Here is a 22,673-nt window from a genome sequence, read left to right as displayed (position 1 = left end):
GATAAGCCCCCAAACCAGGAAGTACTAGCGTAGTCAAAATGGCATTGAATGAGGGCTGTGGCTAGTACTTTCATGGAGTCCTTATCAAGCAGTTTGGACTTTCTAGCCAAAAACTTAGTCCTGGCATTAACCTTCCCTAGAACTTTATTGGCCATGCTCACACCTCAACTTCCATCAAGGATACATCCCAGGTAGCTAACAGAGGTTTTAGTAGTCAGCACCTCACCACCTAACTCCACTCTGATTTCAGAGGACCTACTCAATGTAGGTCTGGATCCCAAAATAATTGCCTCAGTTTTACCTAAGTGCAGAGATAGCTTATTATCTCCAAGCCATTTGCTAATGTTAGTAAGCTCTGTGCTAAGTATGCTCTCCAACATAGTTTACTTTTGTGAAACACCAGAAGTGTAGTCATCCGCATAAAGGAAAAGACGGCAAGAACAAGCATCTTTCATATCGTTAATATACAGTAAAAACATTAGAGGCCCAAGCACGCTCCCCTGCGGAACGCCACAACTCATTGGTTTTGCCTGAGACAGTGACGCACTAACCTCTACTACTTGCTTTCTACCTGATAAATAAGACTTTACCCAGCCTAAATTGATGGTGCTTAACCCCAGTGCCTCCATTTTGGAGATTAGGAGACAGTGGTTAACTGTATCAAAGGCCTTTGTAGTAGAGGTCGACCGATTAGTCGGAATGGCCGATTAATTAGGGCCGATTTCAAGTTTTCATAACAATCGGAATGGTTATTTTTGGACACCATTTTTTTTTTTTACACCTTTATTTAACTAGGCTAGTCAGTTAAGAACACGTTCTTATTTTCAATGACGGCCTAGGAACGGTGGGTTAACTGCCTTGTTCAGGGGCAGAACGACAGATTTTTATCTTGTCAGCTCGGGGATTCAATCTTGCAACCTTACAGTTAACTAGTCCAACGCTCTAACCACCTGCCTCATTGCACTCCACGAGGAGCCTACCTGTTACGCGAATGCAGTAAGAAGCCACGGTAAGTTGCTAGCTAGCATTAAACTTACCTTATAAAAAACAATCAATCAATCATAATCACTAGTTAACTACACATGGTTGATGATATTACTAGTTTATCTAGCGTGTCCTGCGTTGCATATAATCGATGCGGTGCGCATTCGCGGAAATGTCGTTGCTCCAACGTGTACCTAACCATAAACATCAATGCCTTTCTTAAAATCAATACACAGAAGTATATATTTTTTTAAACCTGCATATTTCACTAAAAGAAATCCAGGTTAGCAGGCAATATTAACCAGGTGAAATTGTGTCACTTCTCTTGCGTTCATTGCACGCAGTCAGGGTATGCGATAATAATAGACTTTTGTTTTCGAAATGATAGTTTCCGGATTCGACCATATAAATGACCAAAGACTTGTATTTCTGTGTGTTATAATTAAGTCTATGATTTGATATTTGATAGAGCAGTCTGACTGAGTGATGGTAGGCAACAGCAGACTCGTAAGCATTCATTCAAACAGCACTTTCATGCGTTTTGCCAGCAGCTCTTCACTGTGCTTCAAGCATCGAGCTGTTTATGACTTCAAGCCTATCAACTCCCGAGATTAGGCTGGTGTAACCGATGTGAAATGGCTAGCTAGTTAGCGGGGTGCGCGCTAATAGCGTTTCAAACGTCACTCGCTCTGAGACTTGGAGTAGTTATTCCCCCTGCTCTGCATGGGTAACGCTGATTCGAGGGTGGCTGTTGTCGATGTGTTCCTGGTTCGAGCCCAGGTAGGAGCGAGGAGAGGGACGGAAGCTATACTGTTACACTGGCAATACTAAAGTGCCTATAAGAACATCCAATAGTCAAAGGTATATGGAATACAAATGGTATAGAGAGAAATAGTCCTATAAATACTATATTAACTAAAACCTAAAACCTCCTACCTTGGAATATTGAAGTCTCATGTTAGAAGGAACCACCAGCTTTCATATGTTCTCATGTTCTGAGCAAGGAACTTAAACGTTAGCTTTTTTACATGGCACATATTGCACTTTTACTTTCTTCTCCAACACTTTGTTTTTGCATTATTTCAACCAAATTGAACATGTTTCATTATTTATTTGAGGCTAAATTGATTTTTATTTATGTATTATATTAAGTTAAAATAAGTGTTCATTCAGTATTGTTGTAATTGTCATTTATATAAATCGGTATCGGCGTTGAAAAATCATAAATCGGTCGACCTCTACTTTGTAGGTCAATTAGTACTATTCCACACAGATTTCCCTCATCAATCTCTTTCCTGATGAAGTCAGTGAAGTAAAGAAGACATGAATCAGTGGAGTATGTTTTTCTAAAACCCAACTGAAAATCATACATTAGACTTTGTTTGTTGACATATTCATAAATTTGCTCAAGCCCAACTCTCTCCAGGATCTTTGATGTTACACTGAAGATAGATACAGGCCTATAATTCCCAGGGTCAGACTTTATCCCCTTCTTATACAGAGGTATAACTTTAGCTTGCTTCATGTCTCTGGGAAAGAAGCCCTGTTCAATAGAGATTAACGATATCTGTAATACAAAGGCCAATTTGCTCAGCAGAATCTGAGAAACCTTGCAGGAATATTATCCAGGCCTGTGGCTTTGGGGCATTTAAGCTCTGCTAGCATACTGACTATTTTGGCTGTTGCTACCTTTGAAATAGAAAAAGAGTATGGCTGAACCCCTAACTCTGCATAATACTTTTTCACTTGTTTGTTTCCATACAAACCAGAACTGGTGGGTAGCTTGCTAACCAGCTTGCTGGCAACAGAATAAAAAAAAAAAGAAAGAAAAAGAGTTGAATTCATTGGCAACCTCTGCTTTTTCATATACCATCTCCATGTTCAGTCCAATACTGATTAGTTTTTTGTTGTTGTTAATACTACCTAGTTCCTTAAATGATTTCCAAAGCTTTTTAGGGGTCATTTTTTCTCTCATATTTTCTCAGTAAAGTAATCCCTCTTAGCTTCATCCATCCTGCTCTGTGATGTTTATATAGGACAAAATCAGGCTGCTCTTGAGAGTTCTTACATTTCTTAAAGGCCTCATTCCTTGCTTGGATAGATTCTAGAATCTCATGATTAAACCAAGAGCTAGATCTCTGCTTTACCTTGACCCGTCCAATCGGAGCAATCACATTCACCACATCAAGGAATCTACATTTAAAGGCTTCCCAGGCACTGCCTACCACTACACTATCCAGCACAGGTGACCAGTCAATTTTACCCACTTCCTCCCTAAACATTTCAACACAGTATTTTGAGTCCTCTGATTCTAACTTTTGTGACACTTAAATATATATATTTTTAAATCATCCTTGAGAAATGGATGGGATGCATTAACCTCTACCACAATGGGCTCTGAGCCAAGGAAGGGGAAGACCCTCTATTGATAGGGAAAGCTAGGCCTCAGATCTGCTCAGGGATTTGAGTATTGTATCTTGTACAGTCAATCTTCACTCACAGTTATGAATGTTGGGTGAGGAGTTTATCAGTGGGCGTAGGCAAGCTCAATTAGGCAATATCTGAACTACTGACCTTTAGGGAACATGTTAGTGGACAGATAAAAGAGTAACCCTTAGTTACCTTAGAGGCTTTTCTGATTGATGAAAATTCAAGGAGAAGCAATTTACATAATATGTACAGTACCAGTCAAAAGTTTGGACACACACACACTCATTCTTCTTTTTTTTTTCTTTTTTTTTTATAAACCATTTTCTTAATTGAAGAATAATATAGTGAACCAAAAAAGTGTTAAAATCAAAATATATTTTATATTTGAGATTCTTCAAAGCCACCCTTTGCCTTGGGTGTAGCACCTTTAAAAATTGTTTGTTTACCCTCAGAAAGAAGGAGACACCTTTGACTGAACATAAGATAAACTCATCCATGTGCACAAGTTGGCTATTATTTCTGCAAGCGAAAACGTTGGGGCAGATTGGAAAGGAAAAGTGGACCTATGTCCACCAGTTGTTTATAAAAGAGAGAATTTTCCAGGTAAAGGCCAAATTATTGAGGAAGTACATAAGTCCTAGCGATTAAGGAAATTAGTTCGAAGTCCAGTAGTTGACACTTCGATTAACTATTGCGCCATTTTCTTACACATTCCTCAGAATTCATTCAAGTTAAGTTATTTTGACCACAAGCAAATATCAAGCAATGCATTAATCCTGTCTGTTTCTAGAAGTTTTTTTTAGACACCTCGTTCCACAGGAAGTGTCTGTGCATGGTAATTCGCTGATGGATACCTGCCAAACCCCTGATCTAGCCTGGAATAATTTAATACTCTTAACTTCTCTAGGATATGTGGGACGCTAACATCCCACTTGGCCAAAAGCCAGTAAAAATGCAGTGACAAATTCAAATATATTACTATAAAAATCAAACTTTCATGAAATCACACCAAATTAAAGCTACACTTGTTGTGAATCCAGCCAACATGTCTGATTTCAAAAAGGATTTACGGCGAAAGCACACCAAACGATTATGTTAGGTCAGTACATAGCCACAGAAAAACAGCCATTTTTCCAGCCAAAGAGAGGAGTAACAAAAAGCAGAAATAGAGATAAAATGAATCACTAACCTTTGATGATCTTCATCAGATGACACTCATAGGACTTCATGTTACACAATACATGTATGTTTTGTTCGGTAAAGTTCATATTTATATCCAAAAATTTGAGTTTAGACGGGACGCTACTGTCTCACTTGGCAAAAAGCCAGAGAAAATGCAGAGCGCCAAATTCAAATTAATTACTATAAAAATTACTATAAAAATCTAACTTTCATTAAATCACACATGAAAGATACCAAATTAAAGCTACACTGGTTGTGAATCCAGCCAACAAGTCAGAATTCAAATAGGCTTTTCGGCGAAAGAAAACGATGCTATTATCTGAGTTAGCACCATTGTAAACAAAGAGAGATAAGCATATTTCAACCCTGCAGGCGCGACACAAAACGCAGAAATACAAATATTATTTATGCCTTACCTTTGACGAGCTTCTGTTGTTGGCACTCCAATATGTCCCATAAACATCACAAATGGTCCCTTTGTTCGATTAATTCCGTCGATATATATCCAAAATGTCTATTTATTTGGCGCGTTTGATCCAGAAAAACACCGGTTCCAACTTGCTCAAACGTGACTACAAAATATCTAAGGTTACCTGTAAAGTTTGCCAAAAAAATTCTGTGATCTGTGTTCAATACAGGATTAAAACCAACTATAGCTAGCTTTCTGGTCACGCGCTTCTATCTAACAGGACACTTCAAGTGACTCTCGTTCAAGATGGCCCTACTTCTTCATTACACAAAGGAATAACAACCAATTGCTCAAGACTGTTGACCTCCAGTGGAAGCGGTAGGAACTGCAAGCAGGTCCCTTAGAAATCTGGTTTCCCAATGAAAACTCAGTGAAAAGAGTGACCTCAAAAACAAAAAAAATCTGAATGGTTTGTCCTCGGGGTTTCGCCTGCTAAATAAGTTCTGTTATACTCACAGACATGATTCAAACAGTTTTAGAAACTTCAGAGTGTTTTCTATCCAAATCTACTAACAATATGAATATATTATCTTCTGGGGATGAGTAGCTGGCAGTTGAATTTGGGTATGCTTTTCATCCAAACGTGAAAATGCTGCCCCCTATCCTAGAGAAGTTAAGAACCAGTTCAGTGTCAAGAGTATGAACAAAGTCTAGCCTCTCGCTCATGTACCAAAGCCTGTGGCAGAGTTTACTGAAGTCTGACATCATTGCCATTGGATTAAGTTACAAAGCACTTAAATGAATGTCAAACTCATGGTTATCAAATTAATTGGTTTAGATACTTTGTTGGCAGTGATCATTATGGTCATATTTGACCCCTATGAAAGACCAATAGACCAAGTAAGGACAGTGGATGAAGCACATTCAAATTTCAAGGAGGTTCTGGGGTTCTGAGGATAATGCATTGCTGACTGTTATTTAACCAGATATCATATGATATCTGGTTAAATAACAAAAAGTTATTAATAAAAATTATGAATTTACAATTTATTATTTGGTGCAATTGGAAGACCAGATTAAATTAAACAAAATAACTTGCACAAGTATAGCCAACGATAAGAGGTGGACATTTTTTGTAATAGCGGTCAGATTATTAGTGCAATATTACTCAGAAGATAATGGTTAGCTGTAGGAGCCAGATGGCTTTGGAATGTGCTGGTTAGACTGGAGGAAGTCACAGGATTGCTATAAGGGATACGAGTGGACATTTTTGGATTAGGAAAATGAGGTGTTGAGGTCAGAAATGATGGTTTATTACCCTATTACTTCATCTTCCTATCGAAGAGAAAGAGTGCCTAAATTGGAGTATATACAGTTGAAGTCGGAAGTTTACATAAACTGAGTTTTAATGTATTTTGCGAAGGTGTTTCACAATTCCTGACATTTAATCCTAGTAAAAACTCCCTGTTTTAGGTCAGTTAGGATCACCACTTTACTTTAAGAATGTGAAATGTCAGAATAATAGTAGAGAGAATGATTTCAGCTTTTATTTCTTTCATCACAATCCCAGTGGGTCAGAAGTTTACATACACTCAATTAGTATTTGGCAGCATTGCCTTTAAATTGTTTAACTTGGGTCAAATGTTTTGGGTAGCCTTCCACAAGCTTCCCACAACAGGTTGGGTGAATTTTGGTCCATTCCTCCTGACAGAGCTAGTGCAACTGAGTCAGGTTTGTAGGCCTCCTTGCTCGCACATACTTTTTCAGTTCTGCCCACAGATTTTCTATGTGATTGAGGTCAGAGCTTTGTGATGGCCACTCCAATACCTTGACTTTGTTGTCCTTAAGCCATTTTGCCACAACTTTGGAAGTATGCTTGGGATCATTGTCCATTTGGAAGACCCATTTGCGACCAAGCTTTAACTTCCTGACTGATGTCTTGAGATGTTGCTTCAATATATCCACATATTTTTCATCCCTCATGATGCCATCTATTTTGTGAAGTGCACCAGTCTCTCCTGCAGCAAAGCACCCCACAACATGATGCTGCCACCCCCGTGCTTCACGATTGAGATGGTGTTCTTCGGCTTGCAAGCCTCCCCCTTTTCCCTCCAAACATAACGATGGTCATTATGGCCAAACAGTTCAATTTTTGTTTCATCAGACCAGAGGACATTTCTCCAAAAAGTACAATCTTTGTCCCCATGTGCAGTTGCACCTGGCTCCCTTGGTTAGCGCGCACTGCGCCCGGTCCGGCCCGCCACAGGAGTTGCTGGTGCGCGATGAGACAAGGATATCCCTACCGGCCAAACCCTCCCTAACCCGGACGACGCTAGGCCAATTGTGCGTCGCCCCACAGACCTCCCGGTCGCGGCCGGCTGCGACAGAGCCTGGGCGCGAACCCAGAGTCTCTGGTGGCGCAGCTAGCGCTGCGATGCAGTGCCCTAGACCACTGCGCCACCCGGGAGGCCATTCTTGAAATGTTTTGACTGACCTTCATGTCTTAAAGTAATGATGGTCTGTCGTTTGTCTTTGCTTATTTGAGCTGTTCTTGCCATAATATCGACTTGGTATTTTACCAAATAGGTCTATCTTCTATATACCACACTACCTTGTCACAACACAACTGATTAGCTGAAGCGCATCAAGGAAAGAAATTCCACAAATTAACAGGCACACCTGTTCATCGAAATACATTCCAGCTGACTACCACAGGAAACTGGTTGAGAGAATGCCAAGAGCGTGCAAAGCTGTCATCAAGGCAAAGGGTGGCTACTTTGAAGAATCTCAAATATAAAATATATTTAGATTTTACACTTGGTTACTACATGATTCAATGTGTGTTATTTCATAGTTTTGATGTCTTCACTATTTATTCTACAATGTAGAAAATAGTTCAAATAAGAAAAACCCTGGAATGAGTGTGTGTCCAAACTTTTGACTGGTACTGTATACTATATACTTAATTTTAGTATACTCTAAACAAACTGTATTGTTTCAGTTGAGCATACTAGAGCATTGACTGTCTACCGGAAGATGCTGCTGTTGCTATGGAACCTTTTGCTAGCTTGTTAGTGTAACAAATGACTAGCTAAACATTTTACGATTTCGGGTGTGTTTGTAAATTCAATCTGGAGTGATAGAGTGAGATCCGGGCGTTCGTAAATCCAGAGCATTGTCAGATTGTCCATTCGTAAAATCAGTGTTTCCCTCTCGTAGCGTTCAAAGGGCACACTGGACGCTCTGGTCAAGGAGTAGGGCTGATCCGAGCGTTCAACGGCAGTCAAGCACTCAAGCTAACTGGCTAATGTTGGCTAGCTACTGCCAGACACAAATGAGAGAACACCTCACTCTGACCATTTTACTTTCCCTAGCAGATCTGGTTATCCAGAGCGTTGGTGACTATGTGCTGCTGGCAACAATTTAATGACGCTTTTTTTTTGCAGACCTTTTCTGATACCAGCCATATTCAACAGGTGTTGAGCGTTCGTAAAGTCATCCGTTATTCTGTGTGAGAGTGCTCTGAAATCTGAGTAGATAGCCAGAATGAACCATGTCCGTTTGAAACACACAATGACCATACCACTTAGCCAAGAATGATGTGAATAATCAAGTCACTTAACGTTGGTTAGATAGCAGATAGTTAATAATTCTGCCTGGCAAGTTCGATGTATTAGTAGCCAACTAACGTTAACTAGCTAACATACCGGTACATACTGCTGTAATGCTATGCGGTTTGTAAGGATAGCGTAGCTAGAAAATTGTCAGCCAAAATAACGTGTAAAGTAACTTATGAAAAGTCATTACATTACTCAATATTTTCCTAACATTTGTCATAATTAGTTAAAGCAATGAATTTGTATCCGCTCGTTGGACTTAACCTGTCTAGGATCAGCGTGGCGCTAGCGGCACACCCCCCCCCCCCCCCCCCACTGAAAAACCAGTGCCGCGAAATTCAAAAAAAATATTTTTTTAAAATATTTAACTTTCACACATTAAAGTCCAATACAGCTAATGAAAGACACAGATCTTGTGAATCCAGTCAACATTTCCGATTTTTAAAATGTTTTACAGGGAAGACACAATATGTAAAGATGTACATCTATTACCTAAAAACACATTAGCATAATCCACCATCTTTTATTTGTCCACCAACACCAGTAGCCATCACCAATTCGGCTAAACTAAGATATTTATAGCCCCTAACCAACAAAAAAACTCATTAGATGACAGTCTGATAACATATTTATGGTATGGGATAGGTTTTGTTAGAAAAAAGTGCATATTTCAGGTAGACTTCATAGTTTACAATTGCACCCACCATCACAAATGGACTAGAATAATTACAATGAGCAACGTGTTTACCTAACTACTAATCATCAAACATTTCGTAAAAATACACAGCATACACGAATCGAAAGACACAGATCCTGTGAATACAGACAATATTTCAGATTTTCTAAGTGTCTTACAGCGAAAACACAATAAATCGTTATATTAGCTTAGCACATAGCAATTAGCAGCCCAGCATTGATTCTAGCCAAAGTGAGCGATAAAAGTCAACATCGCCAAAAGATATTAATTTTTTCACTAACCTTCTCAGAATTCTTCCGATGACACTCCTGTAACATCACATTACAACATGCATATACAGTTTGATCGAAAATGTTTATATTTAGCCCCCAAAATCATGGTTAGACAATGTGAAATGTAGCTCAGTTGGTCAGAAAATGTCCTTGCGCCACTTAGACAGTGATCTACTCTTTACATAAATACTCATAAACGTGACTAAAAAATACAGGGTGGACAGGGATTGATAGACAATTTAATTCTTAATACAATTGCGTTATTACATTTTTTAATTTATCCTTACTTTTCAATACAGTTTGCGCCAAGCGAAGCTACGTCAAAAAACATGGCGTCCTAAGCCACTAAAATGTTTCGACAGAAACACGATTTATCATAATAAAAATGTCCTACCTTGAGCTGTTCTTCCATCAGTATCTTGGGCAAAGGATCCTTTCTTGGGAGAAATCGTCTTTTGGTGGAAAGCTGTCCTCTTGCCATGTGGAAATGTCAACTGCGTTCGGGATGAACTGAAAAGCGTGCCCAACTTTTCACATCGTTGCAAAAATAAATGTCCCAAAATCGCACTAAACGGATATAAATTGCTATAAAACGCTTTAAATTAACTACCTTATGATGTTTTTAACTCCTATAACGAGTGAAAAGATGACCGGAGAAATATAACAGGCTAAACTAACGCTTGGAACAAGTGCGCGCCGGTGTCCTCTTGGCTCATGACGCAGCTCCCAAAGAATGACTAGCTTCAGGGTTTTTTCATTTGTAGGGCCTGTGAACGCGCAATCGACCCCGTTGGAATCGTCATCACGTAAAGGCATCCAGGGGAAGACGTAAGAAGTGTCCGTATAGTCATAGCAACGACAGTGCCCTTTTAAATGACTTCAGAACAGTGGCCAACATTTCTCAAATCTGACTCCATGTCAGGGAAATTGCTGTAGAATGGGCTCTGTTCCACTTAGAGACAAAATTTCAACTCCTATAGAAACTATAGACTGTTTTCTATCCAATAATAATAATAATATGCATATTGTACGATCAAGGATTTTGTGGGAAGCCGTTTAAAAAATTAGCCAAATTAGCATAAGTAGTCTAAACAGCGCCCCCATCCCCAACAGGTTATTAAGCTACATATTTTCCGCCATTTTCTTCAAATCTGAAAACGCTGTGAAGCCACGCCCATTTTCTGAAGAATTGCATTATGGGCCCTAAAAACACGGAAATAGTGTCCACTGCATGTATACTGTACTTCGTATTTTGCCTAATTTAGTATGACATCCGGGAACTTTTGGCATACTAACTTTATCCATACTATGACCAATAAGCATATTATATACTCAATTCACATCACAAATAGTACAGTTAGTAGGAGTATTCGAACACAGCTAATGCTTTTGAGATAGTTCTTATAAATTAAATTAAACTGTTCCACAAAAATGTACAGATGAAAACCATAACTGGCCACAATCAACAGCAACTCTATGCGAAGGGGATGTCATGCTGCATGGGACAAATGGTGGTCACACCACCATATTGACTGGTTTTCTGATCCACGCCCCTACCTTTTTGTTTCATGTTCTAGTATCAAAAAAAGTTTTGGTATACCGTGCAACACTACCAGTGTCTAGTTGCATCTTTAGATTCCATAGTTACCACAGCTGAGAAGCACATCAAAAGCAGCTAAAAGTCCTCTGGTAAAAATAACAAAAACTCTGTCCAGCAGTTGAAGCAACCATTCCGAAACAATGTACAGAAAACCGCACACATGAAAAACACAATGGTCCTTGGCTCCAGGCGATGAGATGATCTGGGAAGATCTAAGCTGGTTTCTCAAATCAAAACAACTAGCTAGTTGATTGGAGAAGTAGTCAAATATCCAAACCAATTCAATGTTGATAACCAAAATGTCTGTATTCAAAACTTGAATAGTTATCAATATTGTTTTTAAGGTTGATTTTAAAAACAACGCAAACAAACAAACACTTGAAACAAATAATTATTGAGAAATTACAGGAGTAAACTACCAAGGCTGCCACATCAACCATGGATGTTGGGGTCGTGCTGACGATGATGAATATGAAGTTGACAAATTGGGAAATTTCTTAGTCGTCTGGTGGTCAAAGCAAGAGTGTGAAAAGTCTGGACAACCTCTCCCTGCTCTTACGGACTCCTACCCATGAGCCCCCTCTCGTTCCAGTTACTGTAACCAGCATCCTCACCCACTGAGCACCAACCGACACCGGACGTCCATGGACGTTGAAAGGTAGATGAAATTAGGTCAGTCACCCTGGCCTTGATTTCAACATCCACAGGCGTTGTTTTTTTGGTCCGGTCCGGACCAGCCTTGATTTCTACTACTTCATTTGGCCCAAACATAGACCTCCATGACTGGTTCACACTTGGACCGATCTAGACGAGACCAAATCTGAACCAATCATAGACGTCTGTTTCACAACGTTTGTACAGTAAAGAAAAGTATAGTTCACTACGTTAGTCTTATAGAGCACACAAGTTAAGTACACTATAATGTACTATACTTTATTGTACTGAACTATACTCTACTTGACTATACTCTACTGTGCTGTGCTTTGATGTCAAACTTGTGAAACATTGATGTCTATGATTGTTTCAGATAGGCTACCAAATGTGGTTTTGTTTGGTGGCAGAGCTCATTAAAAGAACAGCCAGTGTGTAGAATAATATTCCCAGGAGGATATTGCACATTTCTACCTTTTTGCGTACCTATTTAGGGCACATCACCATAAAGAGAATGACATTCATATCCATAATAATGCTTTTCTGTGTAGTACAGATCATGGACCCATGATGAAATTATTTTACAACAAATATGTTACTGGTGTAAATCCACTTCACTTGCTGTATAGTTCAATAACCAAAATAGATTCTCAAACTCTGTTATGTCAAAGCTGACACCCCATTCCTTCAGCAGACATCTTTGAATCTAGATTCTGAGCAGATATTTAAGAGTTTTTAGAAAATGTGTTCCCATAAAAATATATAAGATTTCCCCAAAATTCTGTTACCGAACTATGCATTTGCACAGTTCTTCCAGTAAATGCTTTTTGTAAAATGTTCAATGTAAATTGTTAAAAGTAGTCCTTAGAGTTGTATGGTTTGTTAAAGTTTGAAATCAGTGTTTTTTGTTTGGAATACATTTTAAGTAAGAAATCAGTCGGCACTATTGTTTTACAGTGGAATTGTCCAGTAACACCATCTGAATTATCAAGGTTTCATACAACACCGCTCTTTGAACACCCCTCTTTAAATTAGGCTACTCTTATTTTACAAGCACATTCACTTATTTGAACCAAAATGATTATACCCAGGTTGTTTATTTTTTTTTTTCAGTTAGAGGATTCACTTTTTTCATTTGGCGTTTGTGTCTGTCTGCTGATTTGGGTTTATGGCAAACTGACATCCATTGTTGTGTGTAGGCCTAAGCTACTAACACAAGACAATTGTATTTCTTCAAGAATGTCAGCTTTGCCAGGATTTACTTTAAGATAAAGATAATACCTTCTTAAATTGCCATCCAAAAATAGATTTGTCCTCCTACACATTTCTGGCCATGAAGTAATAGTTACAGAACTAGGGAGTTGACACTGGCAGCCAGTCATGACTCATGTCCATCAGATCTGGTGCTGAGGATGGCGACTGATCAGGCGCTAGGAGACCATCTCACAGGAGAAGTAGAGGTTAGGAAATACAAGAGGAAGATAAACAAGAGGGTACAAGGGGTTCCCTCGAGGGAATATGGGGGAAATTGGAGATAATTAAAGATAGTTGGACAAGGAACGAGTGGTTCTCACAGCAGTGAGGAGACAACTACTCATACAACAAGTTACAAACAAAATTAAAATATTCTAGTGAAGTCCAACAGGCAAATCAAATGTTTAGTCACATGCGCCGAATACAACAGGTGTAGACCTTACAGTGTAAATGCTTACTTACGAGCCCCTAACCGACAGTGCAGTTTAAAAAAAATATGGATAAAAATGAGAAAAATAACAAGTAATAAGCAGTAAAAAATAACAATATATACAGGGGAGTGCCCGTACAGAGTCAATGTGCGGGAGCACCGGTTAGTTGAGGTAGTATGTACATGTAGGTTGAGTTAAAGTGACTATGCATAGATGACAACAGAGTGGCAGTGGTGAGGGGAGGGGGGGTGAATAGTCTGGGTAGCCATTTGACTAGAAGTTCTGGAGTCTTATGGCCTGCGCTACCCTCTATAGTGCCTTGCGGTCGGAGGCCGAGCAGTTGCCATACCAGGCAGTGATTCAACCAGTCTGGATGCTCTCGATGTGCCAGCTGTAGAACATTTTGAGGATCTGAGGACCCATGCCAAATCTTTTCAGTCTCCTGAGGGGGAATAGGTTTTGTCGCGCCCGCTTCACGACTGTCATGGTGTGCTTGGACCATGTTAGTTTGTTGGTGATGTGGACACAAAGGAACTCTCCACCTGCTCCACTGCAGCCCCGTCGATGAGAATGGGGGCGTGCTTGGTCCTCTTTTTCCTGTAGTCCACAATCATCTCCTTTGTCTTGATCACGTTGAGGGAGAGGTTGTTGTCCTGGCACCACACGGCCAGGTCTCTGACCTCCTCCCTATCAGCTGTCTCGTTGTTGTCTGTGATCAGGCCTACCACTGTTGTGTCATCGGCAAATTTAATGATGGTATTGGAGTCGTGCCTGGCCGGGCAGTCATTGTTGTTACCTACCCTTACCACCTGGGTGCGGCCCATCAGGAAGTCCAGGATCCAGTTGCAGAGGGAGGTGTTTAGTCCCAGGGTCCTTAGCTTATTGATGAGCTTGAACGCTGAGCTGTAGTCAATGAATATCATTCTCACGTAGGTGTTCCTTCTGTCCAGGTGGGAAAGGGCATTGTGGAGTGCAATAGAGCCTGCATTATCTGTGGATCTGTTGGGGCGGTATGCAAATTGGATTGGGTCTAGGGTTTTTGAGATGTTGATGTGAGCAATTACCAGCCTTTCAAAGCACTTCATGGCTGCAGAAGTGAACGCTACAGGTCTGTAGTCATTTAGACAGGTTACCTTGGTGGTCTGCTTAAAACATGTTGGTATTACAGACTCGGACACGGAGAGGTTGAAAATTTCAGTGAAGACACTTGCTAGTTGGTCAGCGCATGCTCGCAGTACACGTCCTGGTAATCCGTCTGACCCTGCGGCCTTGTGAATGTTGACCTGTTTAAAGGTCTTACTTGCATCGGCTTTGGAGAGCGTGATCACACAGTCATCCGGTACAGGTGGTGCTCTCATGCATGTTTCAGTGTTATTTGCCTCGACGCGAGCATAGAAGTAGTTTAGCTCCTCCGGTAGGCTCGTGTCACTGTGCAGCTCTCGGCTGTGCTTCCCTTTGTAGTCTAATGGTTTGCAGGCCCTGCCACATACTACACCGTCTCTGACGCTCATCAGATGACTCAGTCTTAGTCCTGTATTGACGCTTTGCCTGTTTGATGGTTCGTCGAAGGGCATAGCGATTTCTTATCAGCTTCCGGGTTAGAGTCCCGCTCCTTGAAAGCGGCAGCTCTCGTCTTTAGCTCAGTGCGGATGCTGTCTGTAATCCATGGTTTCTGGTTGGGGTATGTACGTACGGTCACTGTGGGGACGACGTCATCGATGCACGTATTGATGAAGCCAATGACAGATGTGGTGTACTCCTCAATGCCATTGGAGGAATCCCGGAACATTTTCCAGTCTGTGCTAGCAAATCAGGTCTGTTGCTTAGCATCTGCTTCATCTGACCACTTTTTATTGATCTAGTCACTGGTGCTTTCTGCTTTAATTTTTGCTTGTAAGCAGGAATCAGGAGGATAGAATTATGGTCAGATTTGCCAAATGGAGGGCGAGGGAGAGCTTTGTATGCGTCTCTTTTAGAGGTCGACCTGGCCAATTAATTCGTTTTCATAACAATCGGTAATCTGCATTTTTGGACGCCGATTATGGCCGATTACATTGCACTCCACGAGGAGACTGTGTTCAGCAAGGAGCCAAGGTAAGTTGCTAGCTAGAGCTGCTCTTTTTATGACTGAGTTCATGTTGAAGTTTTTAAGCACTGTTAACACTTTCACGAACCATAAAACATGCTTCTCCCTATAACCAACCAACACACTGCAGCTGCAAGGAATGAGCAGCCAAATGTAGCCTATTGATAAGCCTGCGTTTTATTATTTGCGGCTCATCATTTCTATTTTAATATCAAGGAATATTTGTGCATGAGGCAAAAATAATGCAGTGCAACTTGAGTTTCAACATCGTGCAGGACGGTGCCCACTCTCTCTGGTCAGTCTCACTTGAGGACGGGAGAGAGAGCAGGGACTGTGAGAGAGAGGCCCTCTGCTGCTCTATCCCTCCATTCCCTGAGACTGACCATGAGAAAAATCCAGTAAAACAAAAAAGCTAATTATTTGTATTTATGCTCAGCTGTGCCTCTTTAGTAAAACTGATTTATTTAAGTTTTGAAATATAATATGGTCTGAGAATAACAATATTGTCAGGTCAAGCAATTAGGCTACTGCACAAACCTCATTCCTACAGAACAGTTTTTATTAGGGTAATGTTGCGTAGGTGAACACTTTTTAAGTCATATTTTAACAAGTTAATCTGAGTGGTAAATCTTGGCTTGGTTTTTAACGACCCGAAAGTGATAGACTCAGAAACAGTTGGTGACTACTGCTTTACTTACTAGCTTTTGCCCATAGTTATAGAATAGATTATTATGTAAACACTGAACAGGGAGTCAACATTAAATCAGTTATTCCTGTCACAGTGTTAATTAGCTTGCTTGAACTTATTGTGTTTCACCTTCAAGTTATTAATCTTTAGAAAGATATAGTGCATTCGGAAAGTATTCAGACCCCTTGACTTTTTCCACATTTTTTGTTACATTATAGCCTTATTCTAAAATTGGTTAAAATTGTTTCCCCCCTCAATCTAAACACACTATCCCATAATGAAAAAGCAAAAGCAGGTTTAGACATTTTTGCTAATGTAGTCAATAAAAAACAGAAATATCACATTTACATAAGTATTCAGACCCTTTAACTCAGTACTTTGTTGAAGCACCATTGGCAGCGATTACAGCCTCAAGTCTTTTTGGGTATGACACTTCAAGCTTGGCACACCTGTATTTGGGGAGTTTTTCCCATTTCTCTCTGCAGATCCTCTCAAGCTCTGTCAGGTTGGATGAGGAGCGTTGCTGCAGGTCTCTCCAGAGATGGTATATCGGGTTCAAGTCTGGGCTCTGGCTGGGCCACAAAGACATTCAGAGACTTGTCTTGAAGCCACTCCTGCGTTGTCTTGGCTGTGTGCTTAGGGTCGTTGTCCTGTTTGAAGGTGAACCTTTGCCTCATTCGGAGGTCCTGATGGCTCTGGAGCAGGTTTTCATCAATGATCTCTATACTTTGCTCTGTTAATCTTTGCCTCGATCCTGACTAGTATCCCAGTCCCTGCCAGTGAAGAACATCCCCAAAGCATTATGCTGCCACCACCATGCTTCACCGTAGGGATGGTGCCAGGTTTCCTCCAGACGTGACGCTTGGCATTCAAACCAAAAAAATCAATATTGGTTTCATCAGACCAGGTAATCTTGTTTCTCATGGTCTGAGAGTCTTTAGGTGCCTTTTGGCAAACTCCAAGCGGGCTGTCATGTGCCTTTTACTGAGGAGTGGCTTTCGTCTGGCCACTCTACCATAAAGGCCTGATTGGTGGCGTGCTGCAGAAATGGTTGTCCTTCTGGAAGGTTTTCTCATCGCCAGAGGAACTCTAGGTTCTTGCTCACCTCCCTGACCAAGGCCCTTCTCCCCCGATTGCTCAGTTTGGCCAGGCGGCCAGCTATCGGAAGAGTTTGTGGTTTCAAACTTTTTCCATTTAAGAATGATGGAGGCCACTGTGTTCTTGGGGACCTTCAATGCTGCAGAAATGTTTTGGTACCCTTCCCCAGATCTGTGCCTCGACACAATTCTGAGCTCTACGGACAATTTCTTCGACCTCATGGCTTGACCTATGGGAACTTATATAGACAGGAGTGTGCCTTTCCAAATAATGTCCAATCAATTGAATTTACCACAGGTGGACTCAAGGATCTCAACGATGATCAATGGAAACAGGATGCACCTGAGCTCAATTTCGAATCTCATAGCAAATGGTCTGAATACTTCTGTAAATAAGGTATTTATGTTTCTCATTTATAATAAACTTGCAAAAAAATCGAAACCTGTTTTGCTTTCATTATGAGGTATGTTATGTAGGTTTAAGAAAATTGTTTTAATACATTTTAAAATAAGGCTAACTAACAAACTGAATAATGTTAAGGGTCTGAATACTTTCCAAAGGCACTGTATTAAAACGATACACTTACCATAAGCTCGAGTTCTGTGCGATGAACCCCCAGTTTCTTGAGCCCAATGGACAGGTCGTTGACGCAGATGCCCCCATCACCATTCACGTCCAGGACTTGAAACAGCACTTTCAGTCTGTGGTCCTGCTCGGGTCCACCACAAAGTTCGCATGGATACGATGGCTCACAGGAGTCATCACAGGAACCTGTTTTCTCTCCTGACAACGGCCGCTCCCGAGCTGGAGGTGGGGATGGGAAGGATGGACCCCCAGTATCCTCGACCCCGCCACCTGGGTCAGATCCCCGGTGCGCCTCATCTGCTTGGCATTGACAGAAGACCACGCTGAGCAAGGGGGACACGAACGACCCTTGCTTGTGCATCATACGGGTGGAACCAATATTATCAAACTATTAAAATCGATAGCCGATATTTTACTATATCTAAATTTAATGTGAATTGGGGTAGCTTGGCTAGCTGCCAAAAATGGACAAGTCTATTTTAGCCACCACGTCACGTGCGTTCTAACTAAATTGTTCAGAAGGACTACTAAAAGTAGTGCAGACAAAACAGTCAAATGTAAACCTTGCAATGTAACCATCTTATTCCACCGTTATCCAGGTTTAGCCCATAACGGTTGACTTCTTTAATTCTCTGCTAACTCGGTTGGCTTACTAGCAACCGGTATAATAGCTAGCTAGCTAACGTTAGCTATTTTAGCTACGTCTGCCAGCTGAGAAGTGATGAGGTGGATGCTGAGCCTCGTTACAATGTAACTTAGTCAATATACTGTAAATTTCAACAAGTTTTTGCTGTAATGTGCCACGAAAGTCACTTCAGTGATACCTTCTACTGGTATTGAAGATGTCCACAGCCCTTTCTTGGCTATAGCCGGTGAATTCCTCCCGTTTGACTTGGCAGTTGGATTGATAAGTGATACCACAAAAAAAAAGCCGGTGCCGTAAAGGGCTCTTCCTGCCTACTTAGCATTTTCAACCTAGGGTTCCTGCCAGGAAATGACTAGTGAAGAATGAACAGTGAATAGGGAGGGTGTTGGAATGTGCATGATGGATAGGTCCAGTAGCCAATCACCATCGTTGATGTAAATTTGTAAAACCCAGAACGAAACCGGTTAAAATGAATCCATAAATGAAAAAAAAACGAATCTCATGAAAAACATCCACATTACAACACAGCCTACATTCATATTGATGCAATGTTGACATTTTGTCAATTTGTTGTTGTTTTTTACTACATGGAGCGAGATAATTACTTTAATTGGGATAAACAATTGGCATTTAGTTTAGCCAACCGCAGCAGGCAAAACTGGAGGAATGTAACCAACCACAGTTGGTTGGGCGGAGTTCTAACCACAACGAAGGTAAGCGTTGTTTGTAGGAAGAAGAAGCCGATTCTGGAAGCCATTACGTTGCACAGATCAATTGAGTAAATCCTACTATTTTACGTACAATACGCACAATTATTTAAAAGAAACAGCAATTTATGCAAATATGGCATCGAATGGCAAAAAGAGAAAAATGAATTTTTCGGAGAGAGAGGTCGAAATTATTGTGGAGGAAATTGAGAAACAAAAGCACATACTCGTTAACCACTTCAATGCGGGAGTCACTCACATAGCAAAGAATAACGCATGGATAGAAATCCTGAAGAAGGTGAACGCTGTAACAACCTCCCCAAGAGAATTGGCCGAGGTCAAGAAGAAGTGGTCAGATATGAAGACCGAGGTGAGGCGCAAAGTGGCACAGGCGAGGGCGGCAATTGAGGAGACCACTACCGACTGCACTCCGGTTTCCGTTATCCTCACTGCTATGCAGCAGCGTATTTGTAACCTCTTGGGAGAGGCGACTATCATCAGTTTACCTGCTGGAGACCCAAATGCTGAGATAACTTTACCTGTTACTATGAGCTCAGTCACCACCGTGACACTCACGGAAAGTATGCTTTTCATACGTTTCTAACCAGGCTGCAATGACTTTGGCAAGAAGAGCTAGAGCAAATTCCAGTTTTTCAAAGCTCAAATTTCCCACATTACTAGTATGAAGATGATAACGTTATTTATTTATGTCACAATAACCATTTATTCAGGTTGCCACCCCAAATGAAAGGGAAAACATTCGCTTTTAATACATTGCTTAACCCATTCAAAACACTGTTTCTGATATTTGTAGGCCTTCAGACAGCTTCAGCATCATGCGAGGAGACGAAATCCCTAGATGGTAAGTCGTTTTTTCGGTTTGAAGTGTCTGGTTCTGTAAATTGTTATGGAGGCAGTCGCAAGGTGAACAGGCTTTTCTTACAGCCCAGCACTAACACATATGATGCAGCTAATCAAGGTCTTAATTTTAATAGTAGAATCAGAAGTGTTAGTGCTAGGCTGGAGAAAAATCTTACACAGCCTGTAGCTCTCTGGGACCAGGAGTGAAGAATCCTTTTCTAACAAGCTGTCTTTTTCCCACCAGCTGAGACCACGTACCACACCCTGGAGGAAGGCGGCATGGTGGAGTACTGCACCACCACCGAGGCCACACCCACCGTGGTGACCGCCATGGAGTCGCATCCAGTGGAAATGCTGACGGCAGTGTCTTCGACCCAACCGCCCAGCCAGGCCAAGCCCCAGGAGCTGAAGAGCCGCATTGCACTCAACTCGGCACGGCTCCTTCAGGAACAGCGGGTCACCAATGTGCACGTGAGGCAGATCGCTCAGCATCTGGAGGGCCAGAACCAATTAATTCAGATGATCCGTAGGTCCCAGGAGGCGCAGGCCTACGCCCAGGAGAGGCAGGCCCAGGCCCTGGAGGGCACCCATGCAGCCTTGCTGGCCCTGGTTCAGATGATGAGGCCGGCTCTCAAAGACCTGAAGAAGTTCCTGCAGAGCGGGACTGACAACTCCAACAACTCGGGGACTCCTGCAGAGGGCTCGCAATAGAGGCCCAAGATCCCGTTGCCACAGCCAGCCGAGAATGAACAATGTGTGTGTGTGTGTGTCAGAGAGAGAGTGTGTGTCAGAGAGAGAGTGTGTGTCAGAGAGAGAGTGTGTGTGTCAGAGAGAGAGTGTGTGTGTCAGAGAGAGAGTGTGTGTGTCAGAGAGAGAGAGTGTGTGTCAGAGAGAGAGAGTGTGTGTCAGAGAGAGAGAGTGTGTGTCAGAGAGAGAGAGTGTGTGTCAGAGAGAGAGAGTGTGTGTCAGAGAGAGAGAGTGTGTGTCAGAGAGAGAGAGTGTGTGTCAGAGAGAGAGAGTGTGTGTCAGAGAGAGAGAGTGTGTGTCAGAGAGAGAGAGTGTGTGTCAGAGAGAGAGAGTGTGTGTCAGAGAGAGAGAGTGTGTGTCAGAGAGAGAGAGTGTGTGTCAGAGAGAGAGAGTGTGTGTCAGAGAGAGAGAGTGTGTGTCAGAGAGAGAGAGTGTGTGTCAGAGAGAGAGAGTGTGTGTCAGAGAGAGAGAGTGTGTGTCAGAGAGAGAGAGTGTGTGTCAGAGAGAGAGAGTGTGTGTCAGAGAGAGAGAGTGTGTGTCAGAGAGAGAGTGTGTGTCAGAGAGAGAGTGTGTGTCAGAGAGAGAGTGTGTGTCAGAGAGAGAGTGTGTGTCAGAGAGAGAGTGTGTGTCAGAGAGAGAGTGTGTGTCAGAGAGAGAGTGTGTGTCAGAGAGAGAGAGTGTGTGTGTGAGAGTGTGTGTGTGAGAGAGTGTGTGTGAGAGAGTGTGTGTATGAAATGTGTTTGTGAGCTTGCTCATGCTTGTATGAAATATGAGAACTTTGAGAGAAAGATAACTGCAATGAGTTCCCTTAGAATGAGCATGCACAGAGGTTTAGGGTTGTAGTTCTAGATAGACATACTACATATCTAGATAGAAATAAGTTGCTGTAATGGTTGTAAAATGAAGTCACATTTTCCACTATTGATTGGTATAATTGACCATAGCCATACTTACTAAAAAGAGTATATAAAATCTTCAAAAACATATTCTTCTTAGAAGAACTAAATTGACCCAGGCAGAGCTGTTCTATTATTTCAGTTGTTATTCCTTATATGAAATTGGAATGGAAGCCATTTTTCTTTACAGACAATGGGCCAGAATTGCATCACGATTTTGTATCTGTGCAGAATTGTTTATTTTTCCAAGTGATATCAAATATTTAAAAAATCATAGCAACAAAAATAAACTTTGTTTAAATGATACCATGAAATATTCGTCTTTACTTTAGTCTTTTTCAACCTTTTCTCTATGTTTATGTTATTGCATTTGTAGGACTGAATCTGACCCATTCATCTCTGTAGTGTTTTGAATTGTTTAACTATTTCATTAACTGAAATATTGGGGATCTGATGGGAAAATACAGGTAGTTGATGCTGATACCACTTACTGTAAAATGTGTGCTTTAATGCAATACGAATCTGGGGATGCAACGTCAATGTTACAATTACCAGCAGATGGCGGTATATGTTAAGATTTAAATCACAATTTGACATTACAGCGTGTAGACTTATTTTAGTGATTTCTCAGGTCTACAAATAAACCTACGTTGATGTTTTCACATAATAGTCATATGTTGAGAGTAGATCTATAGAGGAACGCAATTTTCCTATGTCGTTTTTTTAATCAAATTAGCCTAACATGTTGATTGAGGTGTATTAATGAACAGAAAATTATATCACTTTTGGCTGGATAAAATAAATTGATTCTAATGTTTAAGATGTTTATATA

At 41.1% G+C, this 22,673-nt stretch overlaps 2 protein-coding genes across 2 annotated transcripts in view; one reads left to right on the top strand and one right to left on the bottom strand.

Annotated features, from left to right (window-relative positions):
* Positions 1 to 19,367, bottom strand: part of LOC129863618 (calcium-binding mitochondrial carrier protein SCaMC-2-like) — a 32,700-nt gene extending 13,333 nt beyond the window's left edge. Inside the window, exon 1 of the mRNA XM_055935732.1 lies at positions 17,986 to 19,367. Coding sequence (XP_055791707.1) covers positions 17,986 to 18,348 — 363 coding nt within the window. The 5' untranslated portion in view covers positions 18,349 to 19,367. The remainder of the gene's footprint in view (positions 1 to 17,985) is intronic.
* LOC129863619 (nuclear apoptosis-inducing factor 1-like) lies at positions 19,335 to 22,147 on the top strand. Its single transcript, XM_055935733.1, has 3 exons — positions 19,335 to 19,918; positions 20,152 to 20,199; positions 20,443 to 22,147. Exons 1-3 carry the CDS (start codon positions 19,474 to 19,476, stop codon positions 20,907 to 20,909), a joined length of 960 nt encoding a protein of 319 aa, XP_055791708.1. The 5' UTR covers positions 19,335 to 19,473; the 3' UTR covers positions 20,910 to 22,147.
* Positions 22,148 to 22,673: the final 526 nt, after the last annotated feature.

Source organism: Salvelinus fontinalis, chromosome 10 (genome assembly GCF_029448725.1).
Source record: "Salvelinus fontinalis isolate EN_2023a chromosome 10, ASM2944872v1, whole genome shotgun sequence".
NCBI lineage: Eukaryota > Metazoa > Chordata > Actinopteri > Salmoniformes > Salmonidae > Salvelinus > Salvelinus fontinalis.
This window is presented reverse-complemented; position numbering and strand designations above follow the sequence as displayed.

Excerpts from the sequence above, each read along its gene's own strand:
- LOC129863619 (XM_055935733.1), top strand. The coding sequence starts at position 19,474 with ATGGCATCGAATGGCAAAAAGAGAAAAATGAATTTTTCGGAGAGAGAG. Across the intron at positions 19,919-20,151 it reads CACCGTGACACTCACGGAAA|GCCTTCAGACAGCTTCAGCA; the intron begins GTATGCTTTTCA and ends TGATATTTGTAG. Across the intron at positions 20,200-20,442 it reads GGAGACGAAATCCCTAGATG|CTGAGACCACGTACCACACC; the intron begins GTAAGTCGTTTT and ends TTTTCCCACCAG.